We start from the raw sequence: 26,365 nt of genomic DNA on the forward strand, positions 1-26,365 counted from the left end.
ATTGTAGCTAGTATCTAATAGGTCATGATGAGTTTCAATATTTTTATAGAACTTTTTTTTTTATATTGTTTTGATCTTATTGTTTGTCTTATAAAGCACCTTCATGTAACATTTATTGTGACTTGATGAGAAACCTGTATTGACATAAGATGACATACAATTTCATGTTAGACATGCCTCTAGCAAACCATGCTCATGGATACGCGATCACTTTGTAAAAGTGTTTGTCATTTCTCTTTAGATAAAAGTTGCTTTAAGTCTCAGAAAAGAGTATTGCAAAGCACACATATCTCTGGTTGGAAGTAGGAGTCTAACTCAAGATCTGAGACATGCACTTAAGGCAGGGACGTCTTATTAAGTTTTAAACGATAAGATAGGAACTTTCATTTTAAATATTGTCAATATGGACAGTATTTACATGGACCCAAACAGTTCATCATAACAGCTTCAATGCTGAAGGTCTTTTTCACAAGTCTGAGTCAGAGAGTGATAGGTATGCATATGTGTCTGTCCATCTGTGTATGCACAAGCACATAAAAAGTCACTTTTAGAATGTCCCATTGATAAGGAAGTAATAGTTAACGTTTTCTGAGCAAATAATACAAATAAAACTACCGTACACTTGATTTTCAAGATGCAAGCTCATCATCCCTTTAAAATTTTAACTTCTTTAAAACAACCCCCAGACCATATATCCTTTTCCCCATATTTTCTGTTTCAGCACCCCTTTCTGTAACAGAAAATGCTCTGTTAGTGTTAATTTACAGTTGTCCACCATGTCTGCTCGGGGGATGATATTAAAGACCTCTAAGCTGAAAGGCTGAGAGAACAGCCTGCTGTTTACCATCTGGTTGAGGCAGCCAGGCAAGCACGATTCAAGGCAATAATTGCTGAGAGCACAGGCTGCAAAGACAGTCCGGGGTCGGCCTCATAGCCAATAACATATCAGTGGCCTTACCGATTGCTCCCTGTCACTTCCTTCACTTGCAGCCCTGTTACGTCTCTATAATTGTCCTCCTCCGTCCTTGTCTGCTTGGTTGTTTTTCATCTTGTCACACAAATAAAAAAAGTCAAACAAATCCCCCTCATTATTTATCATTCCATGTAACCTGTAATTACATTCAAAGAGCTTTTATTCAGATTTGAAATTTATGTTGGAGCTTTTGTTTTTATAAAATGTGACAAATGTGTTTGTGATGTGAAACAACAGTGGCCTCATGTCAACTTTAGAGGTGATGCTCGCACCATGGTTACACAGTGACAGCAGGCCAGCTGCTGCTTCTTTCCAGGAACAGGAAGCGTGTGAAATTTCAATTCTCCCAAGACTGCTGAGTCCTTGTATCAAATCAAAGGGGCATTAGAGGTACTGGGCGGACACACAGGCACAATTTTGTCCTGGTTGAATGAGAATTCATAATTTCGGTGCGTTTGTCCCTGCGGGAGGTTTTATCCTCGACTGATCAAACAACAGAGTTTCCTGAGGACACAAAAGTCTGTCTGCATTTTGTTTTGAATTTGAAGTGTTCAATGATAACATATTCTGAGAATGTCACTACATCTAGCTGAAAAAAATATCCTCGTAGCAAATTGGTTCAGGGAATGGAAACAGAAATGTTGCATCCTGTTTGTGACTGTCCAACCCAGGTGATAGTCTTGCCAACATCATTATAAGTTGGGCTCAATTAGCATGCAGAAGATAAGGATGGCCCTGGAGACTGTGGGCATGTTGAGTCATTGGTAAGAAAACATTTTCAGCAACTAAACTTGGTTGTTATTGACTTTGTTTTCAAGTGAACTCAGTTCCCTTCCTTGTGCCCCACACTAATTTAATCCCAAATGTTACTTTCAAAGTTGCATCAACAAATTTAGAGTTTCCATTTCGACATATTTTGTGATTAACTTATTGTTGCTTGTGCAGTTATGAGACAGCAGTTTCCCTAATGGCTAATCAGGACATTTGGAGTTGAGGATAACACCTTAATTGACTCAGGCTTTAATTTCTAATCATAGATTCAGAGTGGCTTCGGCACTGGCTGGGCTGGCAGTGAATGGGAGATCAGGTATTTACCACGATATCTCTGTTTTATTGCATGCATTTGTCCAATTATGAAGTCTCATAGCACAGACTCATTACCATTTTGAATATTTCATTCACATTTCATTCTTTTCAGTCTTTTTTATTATTATTATTTAACACATGAAGTGGTAAAACGTTATGTATGGAGGAGAGAATGACTTGCTTGTAACACCCTCAAGGTGAGAGCTAATAGATGAAAGAAGCTGAATACCATTATATTGGTGTAATTTAGCTAATAATATTTTTTAATAGCATCCTTCTATTCTTTACCTTCCTTCAGCGGCTTATTCTTGGAGATCCCAAGGGCTTCCCTGGGTGGAAGCGTTATATAACTCAGACAAGTTCAGCGTTCCCCTTTGGGCCATTTCCCAGTTTAACATACAAAGAAAACCTCCAAAGACAAGCCCCCAGGAGGCTTCCTTCTCAGATGCCCTCAAGCTTAGACCTTTACCTGGAGGAACAGCTCTACACCATATATCTAAGGCAGAGCCCAGTCACCCTGTAAACCCTGTAATTATATTTAAAATATTTTGGTGGCACAAAGTTTGCTCACATAACCTACTGGTCACCAGGGAAACATTAAAAGCTAATTGGATGGGGTTAGAAAGCCACCATAACTTTCTTTAAATATATAATTATGTTTGCAGCAATTTCGACTTTTCTCTCACTCCATCTGCATTTCTCACGTCTGTGTTGCAGGCACACTCTAAAAAAAACCTCCAACAAATTCTGCTTTTAAAGTTACATTAAAAGTAAAAGAAATGCATAAATTACGTTCATATGTACAAATATGTACATTTCCGTTCCAAATCCACACTTTTCTTGGAGACTGCACACAATCACATTTGATTTAACAGGGACACTGAACCCTGAAGATGATTTTTAACAACTGTCTACAGATCATGAAGTTCTTTTACTGGAACTACCAGACCCTAACAGAAAATGGCACTTCACACACAGATAATAGGAAGGAGCCAAAAGTCTTCCAGCTTGCACAATAACTCAAGCACAGCTTGAAGCCTGCCTGAAGATGCCTGCAGTCAGAGCAGATTACTTCTATTTCTGCCTTTAAAAAAGCTGCCAAATGCTGAGTGTAAATGCCTATAAGAAGTCTTTGTTTTGCTTTGTCAAGCTCTGAGAATTATTAAATGTATGCTAAGTTTTACAGCATGACTCCTGTTTGTAATTTTGTGATGCTGCAACTTTTCATTTGTAATTCTCCTGGAAAAGCCTTGGAGGGTATTAATGGTGACATCAGAATAATGTGGGGAAATGAGCAGCATGTCCCAATGAGATACCCTGTGATAGAAGGTTATGTCATCATCACCATCTCACTGGAAGATAAATTTGCCTGTCTGCTAATATATTGACACATTTGTCAGATGTGATTTCCAGAGCAACCAAAGTCTTCAACATTTTAACTCTTGGGTGAAGGTGATAATCTGCGACTGACCAAACTTTAAGAAATCAACAAAAGAAAAAATACTTTAAACAATATTTTACTAACTGGAAAGTCTTTAGTGCATGAAGTGAGACAGTTGAAAAAATAAATGCACATCATTTGTGAGCTTTTTCTGACAGTGATGTTGTGGCGCATGCTCATTAACGCAAGATCACCTCAGGGACGATGAGTTCACTTTAACAGGTTATTGTTTTATGTGCTTGTGTGCAGAGGTGAAGGATTAAGATGATTAGCAAAACTAGTACAGTGCCTTTCCAAGGTCTTCATTCTGCTGGAAGATTATTCACATTTTACCACAAGACAACTACAAACTTTAACGAATACATGACATGTCAACACAAAGTGGAACACAACTGTGAAATGGAAGGAAATACAATCATTTATTTTTCAATTTGAAGAAGTGTGGGCATTTTTATTTTTCTTAATCACGAGTCAATGCCTTATAACTTTCACTGCAGATCTTCTTGACCAGCTTTTTACATTGAAGATAAAGAGTCTTTTTATCCCCATTTTCGATTCTTGCTTGCCTGAAAAGTTTTTATTGCCTTTTTTATTGTTGCTTCATTGCTGCATCTCTGTACCATGACAAAATGAATGGAAAGAAAAACATCCTTCAGGCAATGTTGCCATTATGGAACCTTGAAAAACGAGCAAGAGAAGAGCATAATTTGATTTGCAGCTGAAGTAAACTATGGACACAAACACAAGGTTGCTTCTTCTTTCTTATCACTTTTAATCTTTGAAATTTAGTTTCTTGTCTTTTTTAGATGAACACAAGTACCAGGGTTTTGGAAGGTTATTTGCTTCAAACAAAAATAAAAAAGATATACTATTATTTTACAAACTTGACATGAAAAACACTGGGCATGTTTTTCTCCTTGAGTAATTATTCTGTTCAAATAGCATATATTTCTCTCCAGGCAGAGAGTGCTCAGGCTGAATGGATGCTGCCACTGCATAATGGTCCTTAGACGTTTGTTGCCAAGGAAACGTTGGGAGGGCATGTGGAGAGGGAGGTATAAAAACACTGGCAGCTCCACTCTGACTCTTACTCTGTGGTGAATGCACGCTGTCATCACAGAGAGGTGTTGGACAAGTCGCCACACTTTCCTCTTCTTCATTTGTCGACTCATCTCCAGCGCGTGAAAGATGATGAGGCCAAAAGATCTACGCCAGGGCTCTGGCACCAAAACCTTCCTGGATGCAATGCACAGCGGTAAAGTCCACCTCGCACGTTTCATCCTGGACGCCTTGGATGGGCGCATAATTAACTCTAAGACCGAGAACAGTCGCACGCCACTCATGTACGCTGTGTGTCTGCAAGACCCCGGGACCAGAACCAAGTTCACACGGCTGCTGCTGGAGAAAGGGGCAAATGTCAACTGTCAGGATGAGGACGGCCGCACAGCTCTGAGCCACGCCTGCGAGATGGGCCACTTGGACGTTGTCAAACTTCTGGTGCAGTTCAATGCTGACCCGGATGTCTCTGATGCCTGGGGAAACAGTGCCCTCATGTACGCTGCCTTTTCTGGGCACAGCCAGGTCCTGGAGTTCCTGGTGAGAGCTTTCAAAAGACTGGGACTGAGGCTAGACCGGACCAACAGTGCTGGTCACTCAGCTAAAGAGATTGCCAACTTTTTTGGGCACAACCAATGCGTCCAGATTTTAAATTTTCCTTGCAGAAAGAGTGCTTGCAAAGACAATCCACTTGTTGATGTGGTGACGGCCGTTGAAGTAGAACATCGGCTGCCCAATAGGCTCCCCAGGCATGTTCTTGAGAAGTTTTCCAAGCAAGCAGCGGATGAAGAGCAACTGCCAGATGTGTTTCAGAGACAGACAAAAATAGGAGAAAGCGGCGGAGCATGGAACCGTTTCAGGTGTCCCAGGAGTCAATCTCAAGAGGACAATCATCAAAACAGCTGGGCTCTGCCTTCTCAGATAGAGAAAAGCCAGGCTGAGGAGGATCACAGCATTCTCTTTACAGCCAAACAGCTGCAAAACTGCCAGCTTAGAGAGCTGAAGGGGTCAAAAATGAACCCTGTTGGTGAGCCGAGGCAGAAAGACGTCAGTCAAGACATTCGGTTTCCAGAGCAAAAACAGGAGAGTTTTCCACTCTGGGGAAAGGCAAAGTCATTTAACCTGGACCTTCTGAGCAGCAGAAAGCAGTCCTATCAGGGTGATATGCATGACATGAGGCTGTCAGCCAGCAAATTAAAGAGAGCCTCACTACAGGATGACCGATGCTTAATAGACAAGACAGAATATCAAGGGAAACCCGGGGCCCTGACAAATGATGGCAGCCAAATCACTTCATTTCCTAAACCTCTTTTAAAAAGCAAGACTCAGTCTGGGAAGGCACTCCAGGAGAAAGTCAAGTCACAAACCGAGGAAGCTAGAGACATGGCCCCGTTCAGCCGAAGAGGGCAACAGAAGAGGGGAAGCCTCGGCTCAGTTTCCAGACATAGCAAACTCCTTTTCCCAAGAGAGGAAATGGAGACGGAGAGGATCCCGGGCCGCGCCCCGGGGTTCATGGGCCTGGGGACCAGACTGCTGCGTCGCTTCACCGCTCCAGAGTTTATGAGGATGGTGATCGACTGTTCGTCTGGCTCCTCGAACGGAAGAGGTCGGATGTCCCGCTCCGAAACCTACCCTCTGTCGCACACACACCAGCAGGTCAACAGCCAGCCGAGCGTCGACAGCATCAGTGCTGTGAAGTGTGAGTTTGAAAGCTACTCCTCTCAGTCTACCCTCGATTAGATAAAGGACAATTACCAACAAACAGAAAAGCCTGGTTGTGCTGTTTTTTTATTGCCCTTTAAATTTCTCAATTCTTTGATAGCTTATGTTTCTTCTTAAGAAAAACATGTACTTTTTTGTTCCCAGTTGTTTTTGCAAGATTTCTATTGGAGTATAAAGATGTTTAATGCTGATTACTTATTTCCAACACATGTTATGCTACAATATATTAAAAGTTAATTATTTATAGATTTTATGCTGTGATTTTTTTTCTTTTTGGATTCTTATCACATGGACCTAAATGCATTAAAAAATTGCTTTTGTGTTTTCAAAAAAATTTATTTTGCTTTAGAAGATTTTGTGACTGTGAAAACATGCTGAATGCCTAATAAAACTGTAAACTCTTGTACTTTTGTCCCATTCACTTGTATTTTTCTTCTCGTATACAAAATAGTAAATCGAGTTGCATTTATGGTTCAGTACGCATCATTTATTGATTTATACAAAATTAAAATGCATTGCTCTCTTTGCCACACAGGAGTAGAAATACATGAAACTAGTGTATCCGTGTGGGATTACAAAGACTATGTGCAAAGTGTTTTCTGGGCAGGAGGGTGTCCTGCAGCACTACATGCCAGGCCTGTGTGCTTTGTCTAGGCAAACAAATGCAAAAACAGTCCCTTATATTCACACACCCATGCGCACGTGCACCCAGACACACACCCACCCACCTGCACACACACATCGTATTCAGGATCACTGCACACATCTTGTGGTTTTTCTTTTTTCGTCACATCTGTCACAGTACAAAGAGGGTTGTATCAACAATGACGTTGTGTAACACACACCTGCTCCTTCACGCATACTTACACTATGCTCACATTTTATGAAATAAAAGTAAGATTCAAACTTATCAGCGGTAAGGACCCTAATATACAGGATTTCTATTTACATTGTTAATGTGTCTGAGTATGTTTTGAGTCCATATTTATTAATTAATTATGTAACCACATTTGCAATTTCACATCATACAAACAACAAACAACACCTTTTTTTTTTTTTTTCTTTTTTTTAGAAATAAATAAATATGTAAAAGTGGAGTAAAAGAGGAGCGTGGCGCTGGCTTTTTTCCCCCAGTAGTCCAATAGTAGCAGCTGGGCTTTTATTTACCCATTTATTATGCTAATACAGGAGAATTGTCTTTCTCATCCCCAGTATGTATTCAAGCATTCACATCAGGCCAGGTGTGCCTCCATTTGGCCATGCAAAGAGTGTATTGTTGTTCAATTTTCTCAACAGAATGGATGTGTAGAGGTACCTTTATCCTGCCACAATGAGCTAATGTGGTTTGAGTCTAATGAGTTTGCACAGCTTGCATTAATGCCCACTAAAAACACCACGAAGGGTTTTTAGAGTACCACTTATTTGGAACCTGTGTGAAAGACAGATTTCTGCTGTCAGTGCATCAGGCTGCATATCGTGTTGATACACACTGAAAGTTGCAGGTAGCCAATTTAGTTGAGAGGTGATGTCTTGCATGCTGCCTTTAGATCACTCCTGCAGTGCTTCTCACATGCCCGAGACCATGCCGCATTTGACAAACTATGTAGCCACCATGACGGCGGCAGCAGAATGCTCCCTGGATCTGCTTCTGGGGGAACGTCGGCCCCGTAAGAAGAGCTGGGTCGTGGCGCTAGTCCTCTTCTGGAGTCGTACAGTACAGGGCAGGCTGAGGTTGGCCCATTTGGGGACTTTGAGCTGAAATGGGTCAGCAGCGAGACATGCGTTTCCGATACTGTTCCACCAGTGGGACCAGGCACTGAGGTGAACCGCTCTGTAGCAGGAAGGGGTGCTCCAGCAAGTCGGTAGCGCTAGCCCGCTCCAGAGGGTCACGGGTCAGCATGCGGTCCAAGAAGTCTTTGAGAACTGGAGAGATCTGGATTAGATATAAAGATAAAGAATGATAAAGAAAGTGACTCTACCAGAATACAATGGCATTTGTTGTTGGAGATATGACATGTAAAATATGCAGCACATTGGCCCTGGGAGACTGGAGTTTTACCTCCAGATGCATGTTAAAGATTGTTGTCCTACTAAATGGGGAACCTTGATCCAGGTCTCAGGTCTCAGATCTAGCAAGATTTCTTCCAACAACGCTTTAAATTTAGTCTATTTTATTATTCGATCAACTCTAAAATATGTTTTCCCCTGTCCTTGCTGAGGAAAAGCGTCCTACAGCACAATGCTGCCATCACCATGGCTCATTAAAGAATATGTGCTGATCATTGTCCACCAAATACTGTGCTCATCAAGATTCATTTAAAAGAAATGAAGTAAAGCATGAATAAAGTAGGACTGATATGAAATGTATCAACTGCACCTGTGTACATGAAGTATACATTTTTAAGTAAACAGCAACCTCCATGTAAGTGTTTATCTCTTCTAATACCTGGCTGACATTTCGAACGGTTGGAGCCGGCTCGTCTCTAAGCCTCTTCATTGCTGCTACGGGCGTTTCACTGAAGTATGGGGGCTCTCCGTCGACCATCTCCACTACCATGATGCCCATCGACCACACATCAACCTGGTGGACACAAAAGCGTATAGCGTAAAAGCTCTGACAGCACAGGTTCATCGTCAGTGGGTTTCTCCTCACCTCTGTGCCATATGGTGATTTGGATATGACCTCAGGAGCCATCCAATAAGGCGTCCCTACTAGAGACTTCCTCTTAGGGATGTCCTTACTGATCTGGGCACAGAAACCAAAGTCTGACAGCTTCACCTGGGGAGAGCCCAACAAAATTACACATTTACAAAACTGAGAAATCAAAAGGAAGGGGACAGGCAGGAGGTGGGGATGAGTATGCGTCATACCCGTCCATCTAATGTGAGTAGGATCGAGTCACTCTTGATGTCTCTGTGAATGACGCCCTGTGAATGGAGATAGGCCAGGGCTTGCAGAACAGCTTCACACACTGTGGCAATCTGCTCCTCACTCAGTCTGCAGGACAACAAGTTTTGCACACATCAAGTCTGACTTTACATGGGCATTTCACACGTTCCCATTACCGGCTACAACAGCCCGAGAGAGCTGAAAATGTATGAATCACTGTGCATTAAAAGCAACAATAAAAGGTGCAAGGTTCAGAAAAACAACTCCCACACAAGCAGAATGACGAATGAACATGCTTCTTCCTCATCAGATATAGTCTGGCTTGGATATTTCACAAGGGCAACATAAACACTTCCAGAGTCTGCAATAGTAATTGTGCACCTGGAAGTTTTGCAGGTTTGATCCAAAAATTTTGCTGGAATTTTGGTTGATGGACCAACACATGTAGCATAAAGTCAAACAGGAATAAAACATGAGTTTTAATATTTTTTTTTTATGGAAACAAAAGGCTCTAAAGTATTTATAATTTTATTTTAGTCCTCTTTACTATGATAGCCCAGAATGAATGGGGCACAGCCAATTCTAATGCAGCTGTTCTGCGAAGGCCTCAGCAGTTTGTTAGAGAGCACTAGGGAACAAACAGAATCATGAAGACTAAGAGACACATCAGGCTTGTCGGGGATAAAGTTGTGGGAAAGATTAAAGCAGGGTTAGATTATTAAACAATTTCCCAAGCTTTAAATTGTTCAAAGTTCTGCACAATTGTCTGAAGATGAGAAGAGTTTCCTGAGCATGGCTATTCACCTGAACTGACATGCAGAGAAAAATGAACAATAATCAGCCATAAAGGACCAGGTTTCACCTCCATAGGAGGTGAAACACTAATAGTGGACATCACCCTTGATACACCAGAGAAATATGGTGGTGGCAGCATCATCCTGAGAGGCTCTTGTCTTCCTAATGGACGGGGAGGATGGTGAGAGTTGATGGGAAGCTAATTCAACTTCAAGTAGGACAAGGCTTCAAGTATACAGAAGAGAATACATCTTAAGTCTAAGTCAAGGCCTAAAATCAAATCAAAATGTGTGGCAAGACAAAAAAACTGATACTGAAATATCCCCTCCATCAAATCTAACTGAACCTGAGGTATTGTACAAGGACATACTCTAAAAGAGTTAAAGCTTTAGTTACAAATACACATCACACTTTTCTGATTCTTTTTTGTAAAACAGAAAAGTTAAAAACTGTCATTTGGCTTTCACAACAGAATCATGCACCACAATGTCCCAATAAAATATAAAATACATTGATGTTTTTGGTTGTGATTGGAGTGTAATTGTTTACAGTGTGAATACTTTTGCAAAGCTCTGCAGGAGACAGGAAACCACAAAGCCTCTTCATGTAGCAAGATATGAGGAAGTCAGGAATCCAGAAGATACCAGCTTCTTATCTAACAACAGCAAAGTATTATATTTCATTCTACTGTATGTATGTGCCGCAATTGAATAAAAAATACACTCTTCTTTTTAATTGCTTTGCCAATACATCTACTCAATCTGGTGTCAGATTTTATGTTATATGACCTGAGACAAAAAAAAAAACAACGCATGTCCTTATTAAACTGAACAAATCAAGGGTTCATCGCCTGAAATAAGAGAAAGAAAGACTACTGCTCAAAACACGCAAACTTTCACAATTTAATTTCCTGGTGTGTGGGCTTTATAATATAAAAGGAGTAACAGATGTCTCAAATGTCTACCTAGAACAGACTGAAAATAGTCTTTAAAATTAAAAATACTTTACCATCTTTTTCTCTCTCTAAAGGGAGCGGAGAGCAGACTAAATGCTGTTTGGATGAACACTGATCACTCTCCAGTTGATACTACACCACCCCCGTGTGGCTGTTCATGTCACTGACTATGGGTTGTAAAGCGGAACCCAAAGTTATGCTGATATTTTTTTGTACCTGGTTTCAGACACGATGTTGGTCAGGGCTCCTCCTTGCAGGTACTCCATGATGACCCACAGCTCCTCCTCCACGAGGGCAGACTTGAACATCTCCACCACATTCTTGTGCTGATAGTCCCTCATGATCACCACCTGCAGCAAAAATATATGTACAATTGTCATAAAGTTACATAATAAAGACCTAAGTCTCCAGCAATTCTGAATTAGTCCAGTAAATGCTTTGGGGTTATTGAATGAAATAGGTCAATGAAAGTGGTCAACATCAAAAATCCTGCAGGCTCTTTGCCCGGTCTGATTTCCCTATCTCTCAAATGACAAATGTTTTGCTGTTGTTGTTGTTATTGTTGTTGTTGTTCTCCACTTGCTGACTTCCCTTATTTGAGTAAATCTACAGACTTAACTAAACATAAGTGAAGTAACAAGTAAATGTTCAGAGAACAACTTTGGGCAGTGGTAAGTCAAAAGAACCATTGATCAAAATAATTTTTAAACATTACAAAAATGATGATGCTTTAGAGAAAATTGTAACGAAAGCCCCATTGTGATTTCCTGTGAGTATAAAATACAGTGCTATGCGTCTTAGTACTTTGAACTTTGTCACAGTTTGTCATGTTGCAATGCAAACCTCAGAATATTTTATCATAATTTTGTGTGATAGACCAACACAAAACAGGTCTTAAATATGAAGCTGAACAACAATGATTCATGCATTTTATGTTGTCTAGCTCCTGTTTTTCTAGAAGTACCTTTCACTGCCATGTACAGTCTTTTTGAGTATGTTTCTACTAAATTTGAACCCTTAGAGTCTAAATAGAGCTGGTTGAGCTGTTGGAATTGTTGAAATTTGGTTTGTAACATGACAAAATGTGAAAAGGTTTAAGGTATCAATACCTGCACATGTAGATCTTGTGAGATCTATCTTGATCTCTGTACCTCATTAAAGAGCAGCTCCCTCCTCTGCTGCCGCCGCAGGTCCATCATCTTCACAGCAACTTGTCTGCCTGTGTGCTTTTCTGTAGCAATACACACCACACCCGTGGAGCCCTCCCCGATCTTCACAAAGTTCTCCAGATAAGTCCGTGGGTCGCCCTTATCCACCACCATCTGCAGGGCTGCTTTGAACTGTTCATGCGTCACCTTGGGAGGGTCAGGGGGCGGTCGAGGTGCAGGATGCTGAGGTGGTCTGAAAGCAGGGGAGCAGGTTCCTTGAGGACTGGTGGCTAATGAGCCTGTGGGTGAAGGTCGAGGTTGAGATGGGCTGTCCTGCCGGGGGTAAGGGGGGTTCGGGCATCCAGAGTGCCTGAGGAAGGGGTCTGGTACACCAGGCCGCAGCCCCATATTAGGAGACAAGCCTAGTGTGTAGCTTGCCGAGGAGCGCACCATACGCTGAGGTCTAATGCCTCCCACAAGAGGACTGCTGGTGCCGGTCGGCAGGAAACCGGAGTGGTATCTCACCGATGACTCTGCCTGCATGACAAGAGAAGAGAGGCAGCTGAAAGGGTGTTGGCTGCCTGCCGGGGAATCACTGTCCACTTTAAACCTGGATGTAAATCAGGTCCGCCATTTTCACTCTGCATCCGCTTCACCGATATTAATCATGTTAAGATGCTACGATATGGCTTTAAGAGTCTCAAGGAGAACACGGCAGCATTTACAACCTCACAAGCACTTAAGCCCACATTTAATTTCTTAACACTGGACTCAGTAAAATACCCAAAGTCACAATCATATTTAGTAAAAGGGGCTAAGTCACAGGTGTTCTTGACATGGATCTCAACCTCTTCATCTTCTGTATGAAAATGCCAATGTATAAAAAAAGTGGTAGAGTTTCAAAATTTGTGAAGCTTCCTGACTTTATGAGTCATTTAGAAAAGAAGAAAAACATTTTTTCTTTTGCTGTTTTTTAAAAGTAACCAATGAAAACATCTATAAAAAATATGTTTGTGGTTATTATTTGATATACAGGCTGAATAAGCTTGCTGGTTAAATGCAAATGATTGTAATGGTTACAAATTAACCATTAAATTGGCTCTTATTTAATTAAAGAAAAACATCTTAATACATTCAGGCCACATGCATAATATTCTGATATATACTCAGCATCAAAAATATGCATAAATTATGTGATCCATGAATAATTTATTGTTTTTTGCAAAGATGTCCTTACTTTTAGGTCATAGGAGGAGAATGGCCTCCCTGGGCTGTTCTGTGCGTGCATGTACATGGGTGGATTGGGTCGGAGCTCCAGTCCGATGTTCCCTTGATCTCCGTGAAGCTGTTGGAGAGCCACAGCAGGGCTGTAAAAACATGCTACTGGTCTCTGATTTGGTGGCATTCCTCTGGGAAGCTGGAAATCTCTTTTCCATATCAGTCTTTCCTGTGGACTTCCCAGCTCTCCACTCAGATACGGTCCATGACTTGGAGCTGGGATGTTCTGAAGTGGAGGAGGCTGCGAGGGCCCCTCCACTGAGCAGACACCGACCTCATAGGTCGACTTGGCTTTTGGCAAGATTCCATTGGGCTGCAGAGTGATGCTCTTCTTCATCCCCAGGTAAGGGGTGTTGGTTTCACTGTGAATGCTCCTGCCCTTGTCTCTCCAGTGATCCTGACTCTCATCCATGTCGTCCTCGTCGTCCTGGGTGAGACCCTCATACTGGTAACCATCCCCTTCGTTTACCTCTCCCAGCCTTCCCAGAGACTGGGCCCTCTTCCTGGCTGAGGGGCTGCTTTTCCGCAAAGAGTTGGAGCTGGTCACAGACAGGCGGCTCATGTCGTTGATCATGGCAGAGATGTATTCTCCGTGACCCACCATGCTCCCGCGCACAATGGTCTGGAAGAGAAAATGTAGTTATCTTCATCGCAATCTGTGTGACATAATTACATTACCGAGAGATTTCAGAGCAAAAGGGATGATAAAAGTGGCATAATAATTGCTCTGAGGCAAGTTAAATTTAGACGTGGGAATGTGTAAAGGACATCTCTGTCATTTTTCAAAGGCAGTGACTTTAGTTCCTTTCCCTGGTGGTTTATTCTGACAGTCTGCTGACAAGTATAACAAGCAGAGAAACAGATTTTACAGCAGCTCCTCTTGTATATAGATAACGCATTCATACCTATTTTACGTTTTCGCATATTGTCCTACTGATACATATAAACAAAAATGGATTTTGTGAAGAAACCAGTAAAAAGTAGTGAATAATTATGAAGTGTAAGAAAAATTATTCACAGTTTTTAATATTTTGTATAAGTAAAAATCAGGTCGTACACTTAAAATCAGCACCCTGAGCCATGCACTTTTCATTTTCACATCATGGATTTACCAGAGAGGTGTTCATATCATTTGATATTGTTTTACCGTCCCCTACCTTTAAACTTCTCCACAAGAGCTGGATTTATCCTGTGATTTAAATACATTGAGAAATATTTACTGATTAGGAGATTTCTAAAACCGACAGCACTGAATTTTATTCAGGGGTATCAGCGTTGTGAAGAAAATATAGGAAACATACATCATTTTCATCCTCACTCCACAGGTATACACAGCTATAATAGTGTTCCCCTAAAATACATGGAAGCTTCTGGCCATGTTACAAAATGTGAGCCACTTTAACCTCTAGAACCCGACGGACCCACCAGTGGGTCCAGCTGCCATGTGACCTCAGCTCGCTTAGGGTGTAAGAGGTTAAGGTGTAAGGGTACACTAGGTTCAGTACATTCAATAAAGTCAAACTAGAGTTATTGTGCATTACACTGTGTTTTGATAAATGAGAGATTCCTGCTCTAATTCTTCTTAAAGAGGTGTGAATTGTTGCTAGGCTTGCAAAGGGGCCAAACTTGCCTCAACATAAAATCATCAGGCAAACCTCAGCTGGTTTGCCAGAAACATGTGTACAGTGTGCATGGTGGCTTGTTAGTCAGTCTCATAGTAGAGTCATGTTTAGTCTACAGTCAGTCAGCAACCTCTCCCGTTTCTCTGGCTAAAAGCTATTACTGTACATTCACACAGATGGGGCCGAGGTTAGTCCTCATCTCACCTTTTGTAGAGTCTCTATCATAGGCTGGGGATAATTGCCTTGGTGAGCTATTATAATTTTTCATTTATATTTACTACTAAAACATGGGGGGGAAAAAACGTAAACAATATTATGCAATATTTTCTTTATCACAGTGCCTTGCAAAGAATTGTCACATTTTGTTGCATTATTAACCCAAACCTCAATGTGTTTGTTCTAGATCAGAATAAAGTAGCACATAATTGGGATGTTGAAGGGGAATAAAATATATTTACCTACAGTAATGTTGAATAAATAAGAATATTATCAAAAGGTAATTTCAGTATTTTAATTCACTAAATAAAACACATCAACTAGTTTCAGTACACACAAACAGTAGTTTTCAAGCTTTTGTGCTGTTATTTATGATGATTTTCCACTTAAATCTAATAAAGACATGCGTTTTACAATTAGAGAATCACATATGTAGTGTTTTCGTAACAGATGCTACTTTCAAAAGATATTTTTAATCTGTGAAAAAGCCTCATCAGAGCATAAATTCTAATTTTATGAACATGGGTGTATCTCCTTATACCAATGAAAATCTGAAAAGTGTGGTGTGCATAGGTTCAGTATCCACCTCCCTCTACTGTTCTATCCCTAAATTAAATCTACTGCAACCAGCTGACTTCATGAGTTACCTAATTAGTAAAAAAATTCCACCTGTGCATAGTTGAATATCAGTATAAATTCAGCTGTTCTGTCAGAGGTGTGTTAGAGAACAATAGAGAATAGTTTCTGAAACATTGTGCAAAAAATATGTAAGAGATTATGATTCGTTACCTTCCCCTTAGGTACTGCTTTGTGGTGAACTCAGATAAAACTAGCGTACTTTAATTTGTGGTTTGTGTTGTTTACAGGATTCCTCAGTCGAAGGGGTCTTGCACTGATATCGGTGAGGAAGGTAAAAAAAAAACTACAAGTCCGACCCAAATGCTGACCCAGTGGTTCTCATGTTGCACAGCACTAATCGCCACCACATCACAGTGCTTTTTACTTTTTAGGAGGCCCATAAAACTATCAACCCAAACACTTTATGAAGCACAGAAATCCTGAGATTTGCAGACTGGATCACTCACAGGCATTTTGCAGTACCTGCACTTTTTATTCCTTCTTTATTTGATGACGTTTGTGGGAAAGCACCTTATCCTGTTATTAATTGCCTGCATGTGGTAATAAATCTTGTGTTCCCCCATGAGGATTTCAACATTGTGCAGCCAGTGTACGCAGCAGGGTCATTAGCGCAGCCTTGTGATAGATAAGGAAGCAAAAACAAGGGAAGGGGAGCAGTCATTCCACGTTGTCATCAGAGTATTATGGGCTTGTCTGAGACAGCAGAATACCTCTGCAGCGCAGAAAATACTCTCCTGCAGTGATGCAGCTAGGAACAGAACTCTTTAATGAACAACATTTCTGTGGATAAAACAGTGAAAAGTAGATAAAAATGTACTTTCCTGAAAATGAACGTGTGGCATACCTTTTTTGGCCTCAGCTCCACCTCTGTGATCCGAGAGGGGTCCACCATAGGTCTGGGCCTCCGCAGGTTTTCTATCAGGCTTTGCCACTGCGTTGGTAGACCCACAAAGCAGCCCCGCTTTGCATCAAATGAGGTGTGAACACGGTGCTCAAAGTTTTTCGGCGCTGATATCTCAGGCCTCTTCTTTTTCTTCTTACGGAACATCCTCGGGTCCAAAAGAGAGGCAGCCTGCCTGCTTCAGTATGTCTCTGAAGAGAAATAAGCAATAAGTAGTGAAGAAACTACTCAGCTGTGTGCAGGCAGCACACAGTCAAATAACTGTAATCTTGTCCTTTGAATATAAGCAAATCTCTCCAACCTGTATGGTTCAAAACATGTTTCCACTCTCATTTATTCTCAGTTTTCTGCTCAGGTGTATTCAAAGAAAATCTCCACCACGTGTCAGTAATTCAAATGGCTCCTCTGCTCCTCTGTTCTGTCAACGTCTTGCATCTGAGACATATGAATGTCCTATATTCCCATTGCCTTAAAGGCTGTCACAAGCTTCTTAGAGTGAAAACAGCTCCAGGGAGAGTGGATGGATTTGTGAGCACATGTTTAATGAAGGATATCTGGTCAGTTAGGGCTTATTCATTCTCTTTGCCCTTTTACAGACGAACACACGGCCGGGCTGGCCGGTGCCCACAGGCTTTCGATGCATTAAGGAGGCAACACACAAGCTCACACTCATTCACACACACATGCTTATACAAATAGAAACACACTATATAAGGATATCTTTATACTCCTCTTTAAGCCTTTCATATCCTCCCCTAATTAGTAGCTCGTGTTGCCCTTGATTACGGCGAGGTAGCCAGTTAATCTGTGGATGAGCATGCTGAGCAGCTAACTCAGTTTTGCTGTGTGTTCAGCTTTATTTTATTTTTAAATGGAGGGAACTAATTGAATTACATTACAACACATTCCCTAAGCTTTGCAAGCTTCCCTGTACAGGGAGATTATTACTCATGCTTTAGTCCTATGTAAATATTAATGATGTCTTATGCAGATCATATTGTAGAGGACGTCCCAGCCAGCAATGTAGGCAGATGTCCTTCGCAGAGTCTTAGCTGGAAAAATCCCTTCTTTAACAGAATAGCAATACTTATGAAACATTTTCTCTTGAGTTCAGTTTATGATTTCTCTGAATACTTTAGTTATAAACTTAAAGGGGCTAGAAATACTGTCAAGACAATAAAGTTGTGAGCTTCAGTGTGAAGAAAAAACAAACCACACAGATGAATAAGATCACTACAATAAGAGATTTTATGTATATGGTATTTACTAGTCACTGACAGGTGCATCTCAATAAATTAGAATTAGTCACTAAAGGCTATTGCAAAAAATAAAAAATAAAAATCCACCATCTCAGTGCTGTCTCCAATTATACTCATGGAGGGAAAAACAACATGGACAACTGAACCTTTGAGAGGATTTTGAAGCAGAACTCAAATTTCTAGAGTTTGAGGGAGACCCATGAGATGTGCATCTCAGCTGACATCAGTGCTTCAACAGCCAACTCAAACAGATGTATTCATGTCATGGGATACAACTGTTGCATTCCTCAAGCCCCTCCTGCACCAGAGACAATGATCTGACCTGGACAATGGAAAAATGAAAAGAACTGTTGCTCAGAGGTCAGAAGCCTTTCTTTAAGATTGCTTGAACCTCACAGAAAATAATTTCTGTTTGAAATCACCATTATATCAAACTATGAAATATTTAGAAGTCAACCAGAACAATAACTATCCCTCCTGCATAACAGAAACATTCCAGCACAATGACCTTGTGTCAATATGACCTGGAAACAGAAACGTACGTATCCTATGTCCACATAGAATTTAACCAGCAACAATGAGGCAAAAACAGAGGCCTTCAAGGTGCCCTGAGCTTATCTGATAATCTCCCACCATGCACTGTGAAGTGGTGGGAGCTGAGAAAATGAGTTTTGCAACCCTCTGTGACCCAGCAGGCAATCACGCTCGCCAGCCTTTCCTCCCTTCACCTCCATCCCTGAGACCAGCATGGCTCTAAACGATATTAACGCTGCCTGTTAGGAGATGTGCCGGTGACTAACCCGCGCCACTTGGCCTGTCGTGTCGCAATGAGGTCAGGCTCACCGGTCACATGAGCACAGTGCAGGAAGGGGGTTCTTGGAAGTATGTGTCCCTCTCCAAGGATAATTCAATCACTTGACTAATATGCTAAGTGTTGCATAAATGTATCACTCTCTCCTTGTGTATATACCGTGGCGCTGGGAAAGACCCTAATCCTATCTGACAGGGACATTATGGTGTAGGGAGAGAACAGTTGGGACTGAAATTACAGGCAGACCTGAAAGTATTCTGCAGCCACAAACAGTTGTGGCCCTTTTTACAATAACAAGCTGAAAAACTGAAAATTACTTCATCTAATCTCCAAAAAGCCATCAAGTCATCTACTTAAAATTTACGTAGATTCATCATCTGTATATATGTGATGAACATGACAAACATAATTTAATGATTGTGACCAAACAGTTCACTGTTTGGCTTTTTGACCATAAAACCTTATCGTTTGGAATCTCCAAGTGGATACGATACGAATCCACCCGTTATTCGTATCCACTACGAATGGCGGGTGGCTATAAACATCTGATGAGCACTGCAGATAGCTCTTCAGGTTTTGGCACTGACCTAACTGATATTTACAGTTTAAATTCATGAATTGCCCTAAAAGCCGATCAATCATGATTTACTTGAGAGTAAAATGCAGCGCAAAGTCTTTCCTTGCCAGCAAAAATGATGACACAGAAGCAAATGGGGGATGGGGGCTTTATGGTCCCTCACCAAGTAATCATCAGTTCAAACTGGCACAATCAAAGAGTCTAATCTCTGAAAAGTGAGTAGAAACCTAACAACCTAGGGAACAGACTCACACATACACGCATTTATTGCCAACAGGGCAAAATCACTCCAAAAGTTGATGCACTTATTGATTTACAAGGTTTAATCACATGCAGCTAGCCTTATTATGACCTCTCAGACTCTGCTGAGCCCACGATGGTCTTGATAACAGTTTCCTATTGATTTCCAGGGTAATGTGTATGCGCAGGGGCCAATGTACACAGAGCACGATCTGGTTTTCTGGTCACATCTCCTCTAAAACTGCTGGGATTTGACCCTATGCCTCAGTGGCTTGTCTTGGAGCAATCAAAGTGCAGAGGCAATAGTCAGCTGGTTGCTGTCAGGGATGTGAAGAGGCAGTGAGGATGAGGTCATTCCAAAAATGTTGCTATGTTAGGATTGTTTTTGGATTCAAAACTTTGAAACTAAAAATGAGAAATAGAGAAATGTCTTGTGGTCTGAGGAAATTACCATCTTACATCATTGCTTGCATCCCTGAAAATACCATCCCAACTGTGAAGTTGTGGGGTGTTTTGCTCCATGAGAAATAGCTGCCATCATGTGGAAATAACAGAATGAGAAAACAAAAGAGACAAGATCTCTATAAATCAGACAGAAAGTTTAAGCTTGGCCCAAATGGATGTTTTTAAATTAACTGAGCGCCAAAGCATATTGCCAAATTAGGTTCAAAAAGGTTTAATGAAACAAAGCAAATGTTTTGAAGCCACCATTACAAATTTATAATTTCAGTTCCACAGATAATTTTTTGGCAGACCTGGAAAAGTGTGCGCTAGTGAGACTATTTACAAATCTGACTCAGGTACAGCAGTTCTGTCAGGAGGAATGGGCCAAAATTCAAGCAACTATTGTCAAAAGTATGTTGAATAATGGTTAAAGATATGACCCATTTAATACAGTTTTAAAGTCAAAAGTAAGGAACTGTATGCAACAGTCTGAATTTGAAGGTAGTAAAAAAAACCTGACCTACGAGAGGAAAGACAGAATGAAAAGGGTTATGTCTTTTTATTCAAACATTTGATTCCAACTCTACTTGAAAAGAACAAAACTTAACGAAACAAAATGTGTTTAAAAAACCATAACCTATTGAAATTTTGGGGGAAAAACGTGCAGTCAGACAATTTTCCTCTCCGGAGTGTCATTACTTAATCCCATCCCAATCTCAGAGCTCAGAGGAGGATGCGGTCTCAACCTTACCCGAGACTGGATGGAGCTTCTTCATCCAGTACAGCAGCTCGGCCTTTCAGGCCATGCAGAAATTCAGCCGTGCAATCCATATGCTTTCCTGCTTACATCACAACAAAAGAGCAAGGGACACACTTGCTTTCCTCTCATGTTCAAATCACCCCGAGCAGGAGTTGTGCTTGAGTGGGAGGGGATTGAGAGATAAGAGAGATATTGGATTTGCTCGACGTTAGTGCTCCCAGCTCAGTTGAATGATTCCCCTCCCTCCTGCCCCCCACTCCCTATTTGCCCTGATTTCTGCTTTTTTTCCTTCATGCTGGCATGCATGTAGAGAAATGCAGAGAATGTGCAGGTGACTGTGCTTGCGGGCTTGGTATTTTTGGTTTGGTTTTTCAGTGATCTAATTTTAGTACTGATCATCCCTCCGCCCCCCACAGACACGTGTTTATTTTGTGCAGGATTCATGTCAAATAGTGAGGTGAGGTGGGTGACGGTGGGAGATGAGGTAATCCTCTTTTTTGTTTCTCTAAATTCATCTATAAGAATAATCCAGCTGCTATAGAGACTCACAGAGGGTTGCAGCTACAGTATTTTACAGGAAAAGTCCTTAACTGCTGTTTTTGGACTGTGTGATGCAGTGTGGAGGACTCTTCTATCAGCTTCATTACGATGACCGTTTTACCCTTTGAGTGTAATAAGCCTGCCTCTAAAGGAGAGGGTTGCAGAGGTAGCGGAGAGGTCTTCAATTGTCATCTCTTTCTTGAGTTTTCTAATGCACACAGATTCATGTGAGGACATAAAAAAGTACAGAATGCAGGACGTGACCGGACAAAGCAATGGGACTGTTTTATGATTTACGTCTCATTTCTCTTTGAAGTCTCCTCTAGAGAGAAACGGGATGACTGTTGAAGGACGACAGACTGCTTGTGATGAAATACACTCCATTCAGCAACATAAAATAACATGATGTCGCCATTTATATTTCATGTTAGTGGGCTGATGCTGCATGTCATGCACGACAAAGTGCGAGGAATATGTGAAATGCTGGAGAATAGCAAGCATTCTCTAACTTCCATGGTTCAGGGGAAAGCAGGTTTAGGCATTTTATTTAGGCACTGAATTTTGATGTTTGTTGTCCAGCAAACACCCATTGACATCCATCAGAAGGAGGATCCATCATAAAAGCTCTCTGTTAAGGGCACTGGTTGTTCATGAAGCTCTGCATCTGAACATTAGTGAATGGACAGTTGAGTGGGAGGAAGAAGAATGTCAGAAAAAGGCACTAGCAAGACTTGAGAACTGTCTATACTGCAAATTCTACTCAGACCTGATTTAGAAACCATCTTATCCCTTTGGCTGAATGACTAAAAATCTAACCTGACCTGAAACCCAGATGAGTTGCAGAAGAGAGGAACGATGTTAAAGTTACCTGGGTTTCTCCAACACCTCAAGATACCCAGACTCCATGTTCCGTGGCATGGAGATGGTCAGGCTCCATGCCACAACACATTCAGAAATGTGTGTCAGATGAGCCCTGATCAGGTTTTGAGTAAATATATCTACATATGCATGTTTATTTTTCCTAAGAACAAATTTGGCTTAATATTTAATGTCTCCACAACATGTCCATACTAATCTTCTGTTCACTTATGCCAGCCAGAGGCTCACCTCTTCTTGACTAATTCTCATTTTTCTAAACAGAGCAAATCGTGTTTATGGAATTTAAAGGAAAAAGGGCAAATACTACTCCTGGGTAATTTATGTGCAGATATTGCATAAAACACGTCAAAGAACCCCTTTTCATGATTACCTTTACCTCTAAACACACTGTAATTTTGTAATCTTCACCAGCTTTGAATTAACAAATGACAGCCTGAGGATTGGAAAAATGTTGTAGACTCCAACATTTCTATCCAACTCACACAGTTTTTCTGTTACTATTGACAAGAGTAAGAGGAGTGGTATAAAAAAAAAGCCAGTTGTTTGAAATGTTCTTTTTGTATCAGTGTATATCCTCCTTCTGAGGATATAACCATTTTTATCAGCTCCTCTGCAGTAAACAGGCCACAAGGGGGGAAGAAGTAGGGATTTCAGGACAATACAGAGGCATCCACACAGAGTGCATACATCATTCTGTCATCTGACATAATGGGACTGATTCCCCTAGATGAGGATATGGACAAGAAAACATGTTTGCTCCTCTCTGCAACGAACATTGTGGTCATAAATGGGGCGTGAAAGCAGCAGCTCCCTTCTCAGCAACACTTAAAGTGTCACAAGGTGTTTGTAAGATCTTCTTTGGATGCTGACAAATTACAAAAAAAAAAAAACACCGCTAAATAAGTTCTCCATGTAAAGTAATAACATATACACCACAGCACAGACCCACACTCTTTGACTGAAGATGCTCTTGGCTCTTACTCGTGTTTTGAACGGTTGACGCTGTGTTGATAGAGATGTATGATCACTCCGGGCCAATAGCAAGAGCTCCACTCTTCTCTCCGGGGTCTAATTTATTGATGCACTGGGACTTGGTGCAAGCTTTACTGTACGTGCAGGAGATTTTGAAAGCTTTGATTTATGTTGTTTTTGTTTTTTTTCAGCTATGGCTTCAGCAAATCTCTCCAAGTGATGAAGCTGGGAGCAGTTTTTAAGCTTAATGGCATCAATCTGCACCAAGGCTGCTGCCCTCCTCTGTTGAACATCAAGGGTGCTAATTTAATGCAAAGAGGAAAGTTAAATCATGCAGGACTAATTTGGGCTAACGGCATTCTTTTTTTATCCCAGTTGTGTCATCACTGGTGGTGATGTTAGGCTGCTTGTGCTCCCTGTCAAGAAACTGACAGAAACATTTTTGAAAAACATCTTAAGCGCTGCACGTCCACTTCCTATTCCTTCCTGTCATGTTAGTGTCCCGCTTCAAGTGCAGCAGTTTGCTTTTTTACTGTAGGCCACATGAAAAATAAAGCAAAAAGAGAAGTGTGATGCAACCTTGCCAAGAAAATCAGAGGATGTTGGAAGGCTCACACCACCCTCAGAGGCAGATGCAAAGTTGTGTGCAGGCATGCAACAGGCCTTCTTTGTCTCCTCCTCTACCCTTTTCCCTTCTCCTTCTTGCATATCAATGAGACACCTGAGACACAACTGCATAGCTTTTACTTCAAGTTTCATCATCACCAGAGATGGCAAAATCCAGTCGCTCAATTTGATCTCTGTGTCACAAAGAAAATCCTGCCTTATGTTTCCGGGTTTGTGCATGCAAAGATGACAGCAGGATTATAAACCGTTACAGCATATGTATGGCTTTGAATAGGAGCTATTTGCCTTGAACTATTACGTCACATTACGACAACAACTTTCATTGTAATGGGATTTTATGGGCTAAACCAGCACAAAGTGAAGCGTAATAATGAAGTGGAATAAAAATACTACATTCTTTCCTGCATTTTTTTTTTTTTTACATTTTTATCCCGTTGACCCTAAATCCAGTTCAAGTAAAATACACCTAACTAATACCTATAGTCCAGCTCTTTGTAATTTAATTTCAGTCTGTTCTTTGAAGACCTCTGGAGTTCCTAAGAGAACATTAGTGAACAAAGAGCATCAAGAAGACCGAAACACAACAGGCAGATCTGTGGGAAAGAGGGCATATAGAAGTTTTAAGCACAGTAAGAATACAAAACAATATCTCAAGCTTGGAACATCTTACTGAACCATGATCCTGTGAAAGTGAAGAAACCATAACATGGCCAACTTCTTAAATTGGGTAGGGAGAGCATTAATCAGAGAAGCAGCCAAGAGGCCCATACTAGCTCTGGAGAAGCTGCAGAGATCCCCAGTAATCTGATGACAGGATGGATTTTAGTTGTGCATGGTACAAATCAGATTTTTATGGAAGCGTAAAAAGGAAACAGTGAAAAGATTTCCTGTTTATGCGTCAATTTTGCTTGATGCCTACATATAACAATGTCATATTTTGTGGCGAGCTTGCAGAAAATTTTGACAATATTAAATACTGACTCGGGGATGGTGAATAAAATTGCAAACCTTGCATTTGTAAAAAGATTTTTAAAAGAATGAATAGTTTCCATGTCACTATTTTTCAATTCTATCATGTAAAATTGCAATACACTGAAGTTTGTGATTGGGATGAGACAAAATCTGAAAAGTTCCAGCATCTGTGTAAACTTTTTTGAAAGTCCAAGAGTAACTTGAGGCTGTGACTGTCAGGAAGAGTGAGTGGCCCGTGTGGGTCTTGGAGCTCTGGACTGAAACTAAAATCCATACTCTTCCTTAAAACATCTTAGCCTTAGATTGATTTCTGCTCAACACTTAGCATCTAATACAGACACTGATAGAGAGACTCTGCTACTTTCTGCAGCACTGAAAACTGCTCTAGTTTCTTCAGTTTGCATTCGAACAAAGCACAGTTCAAACATTGCCTCCCACGTTTATGCAAGCTCTTGTACAACAGGTTTTCTAAATGTTCTGAACACATGTAACACGTTCGCTTCCTTTTTGCTCCAGGTTTCAGAGAGTGACATTTTTTTTTGGAGAAGCTTTAGCCGTAAAGTTCAGGTATGCTCAGAAATCCATCCCACTGTGCTACATCCTAATTCCTAATTCCTTGAGTTAGAGGCTGAGAGCAGAGGGAGAAGGAGAAAAAGGATGTTGGGGTTTTGAGGAGGAGGGGTGAGCAGAAGGTGAAGGCTCCTCTTTTAGATCCATCACTGGATGCATCAAACAACCTCCTCAGTTGTCCTCCTTTATTTCCCTCCATGTCCATCTGCACCTGGCTGCGATACATTCTGCTCACAGCCTCTCCACCTCCGTCTCCTTCTCCCTCTACCACAGCTGATGCTTCAGCAATGCCACCATACACAAGCTCGCTTCTTCTCTATGACGTTAACCCTCATTTCTCTTTTTCTCCCTCCCCCAACTCTCTCTTACCACCTTTACCCCCCTCTCTCCTTGCTGTGGGGAGACAGAGTAACCAGCTCTCTGGAGGGGATAAATTGTCAGAGGAGAACAAAAAGGGAAATCACTAATTTCTTCTTACCTTGCTGTCCAGTGAAGAAGAGAGCTCCACTCCTCCAAGAAGGACTGGAATCAGGAAGCACGATTATGCACTTGCTCCCTTACATTCACACTCATATGCACACACACAGCAGATCCATCCTTCTTTCTCCCTCACTCACACACACAGCGACGAGGAAGGACTGGCTCTCAAGCCAGAGCCCGCTGCAGGCTGCTGCTTGCCTGGGAAAGCCTGATGCGTTCCTCCCTCCAGGCAGAAGCACACGTTGCCATCTCAAAGGCTCTTTGTTGGGGCTGATTCATCTCCGGCTCCCTGGCTGAGTGCAGCCCCGTGCGCCGGCGGTTCCTCCCGGGGACGCTGCACAAAGCTGGGACAAAGCCATGGTAGAGAAAAAGGCAGCGTCCGTTAGGAGAGAATATCACGGCCCCATCATGAAGCTCCTTCCATCCATCCTTCCTCCTCCTCCTTTTCTTCTTTTCCTCTCCCTCTCAAGCTTGCTGGCTTCCTACACACACCCTCCCACCTCCCTCTCTCT

At 41.4% G+C, this 26,365-nt stretch overlaps 2 protein-coding genes across 2 annotated transcripts; one reads left to right on the forward strand and one right to left on the reverse strand.

Annotated features, from left to right (window-relative positions):
• The first annotated feature begins 4,612 nt into the window (after positions 1-4,612).
• LOC122846528 lies at positions 4,613-6,678 on the forward strand. Its single transcript, XM_044143548.1, has one exon. The coding sequence runs from the start codon at positions 4,689-4,691 to the stop codon at positions 6,294-6,296; it is 1,608 nt and encodes a 535-aa protein (XP_043999483.1). The 5' UTR covers positions 4,613-4,688; the 3' UTR covers positions 6,297-6,678.
• Positions 6,679-6,728: 50 nt separating this feature from the next.
• LOC122846527 (serine/threonine-protein kinase PAK 6) lies at positions 6,729-26,322 on the reverse strand. Its single transcript, XM_044143547.1, has 9 exons — positions 25,852-26,322; positions 16,666-16,913; positions 13,304-13,966; positions 12,070-12,603; positions 11,135-11,268; positions 9,150-9,276; positions 8,932-9,057; positions 8,725-8,859; positions 6,729-8,211 (listed from the first exon to the last, which is right to left on the reverse strand). The coding sequence occupies exons 2-9, from the start codon at positions 16,867-16,869 to the stop codon at positions 8,044-8,046; spliced, it is 2,091 nt and encodes a 696-aa protein (XP_043999482.1). The 5' UTR covers positions 16,870-16,913; positions 25,852-26,322; the 3' UTR covers positions 6,729-8,043.
• Positions 26,323-26,365: the final 43 nt, after the last annotated feature.

Source organism: Gambusia affinis, linkage group LG16 (genome assembly GCF_019740435.1).
Source record: "Gambusia affinis linkage group LG16, SWU_Gaff_1.0, whole genome shotgun sequence".
Lineage (NCBI taxonomy): Eukaryota > Metazoa > Chordata > Actinopteri > Cyprinodontiformes > Poeciliidae > Gambusia > Gambusia affinis.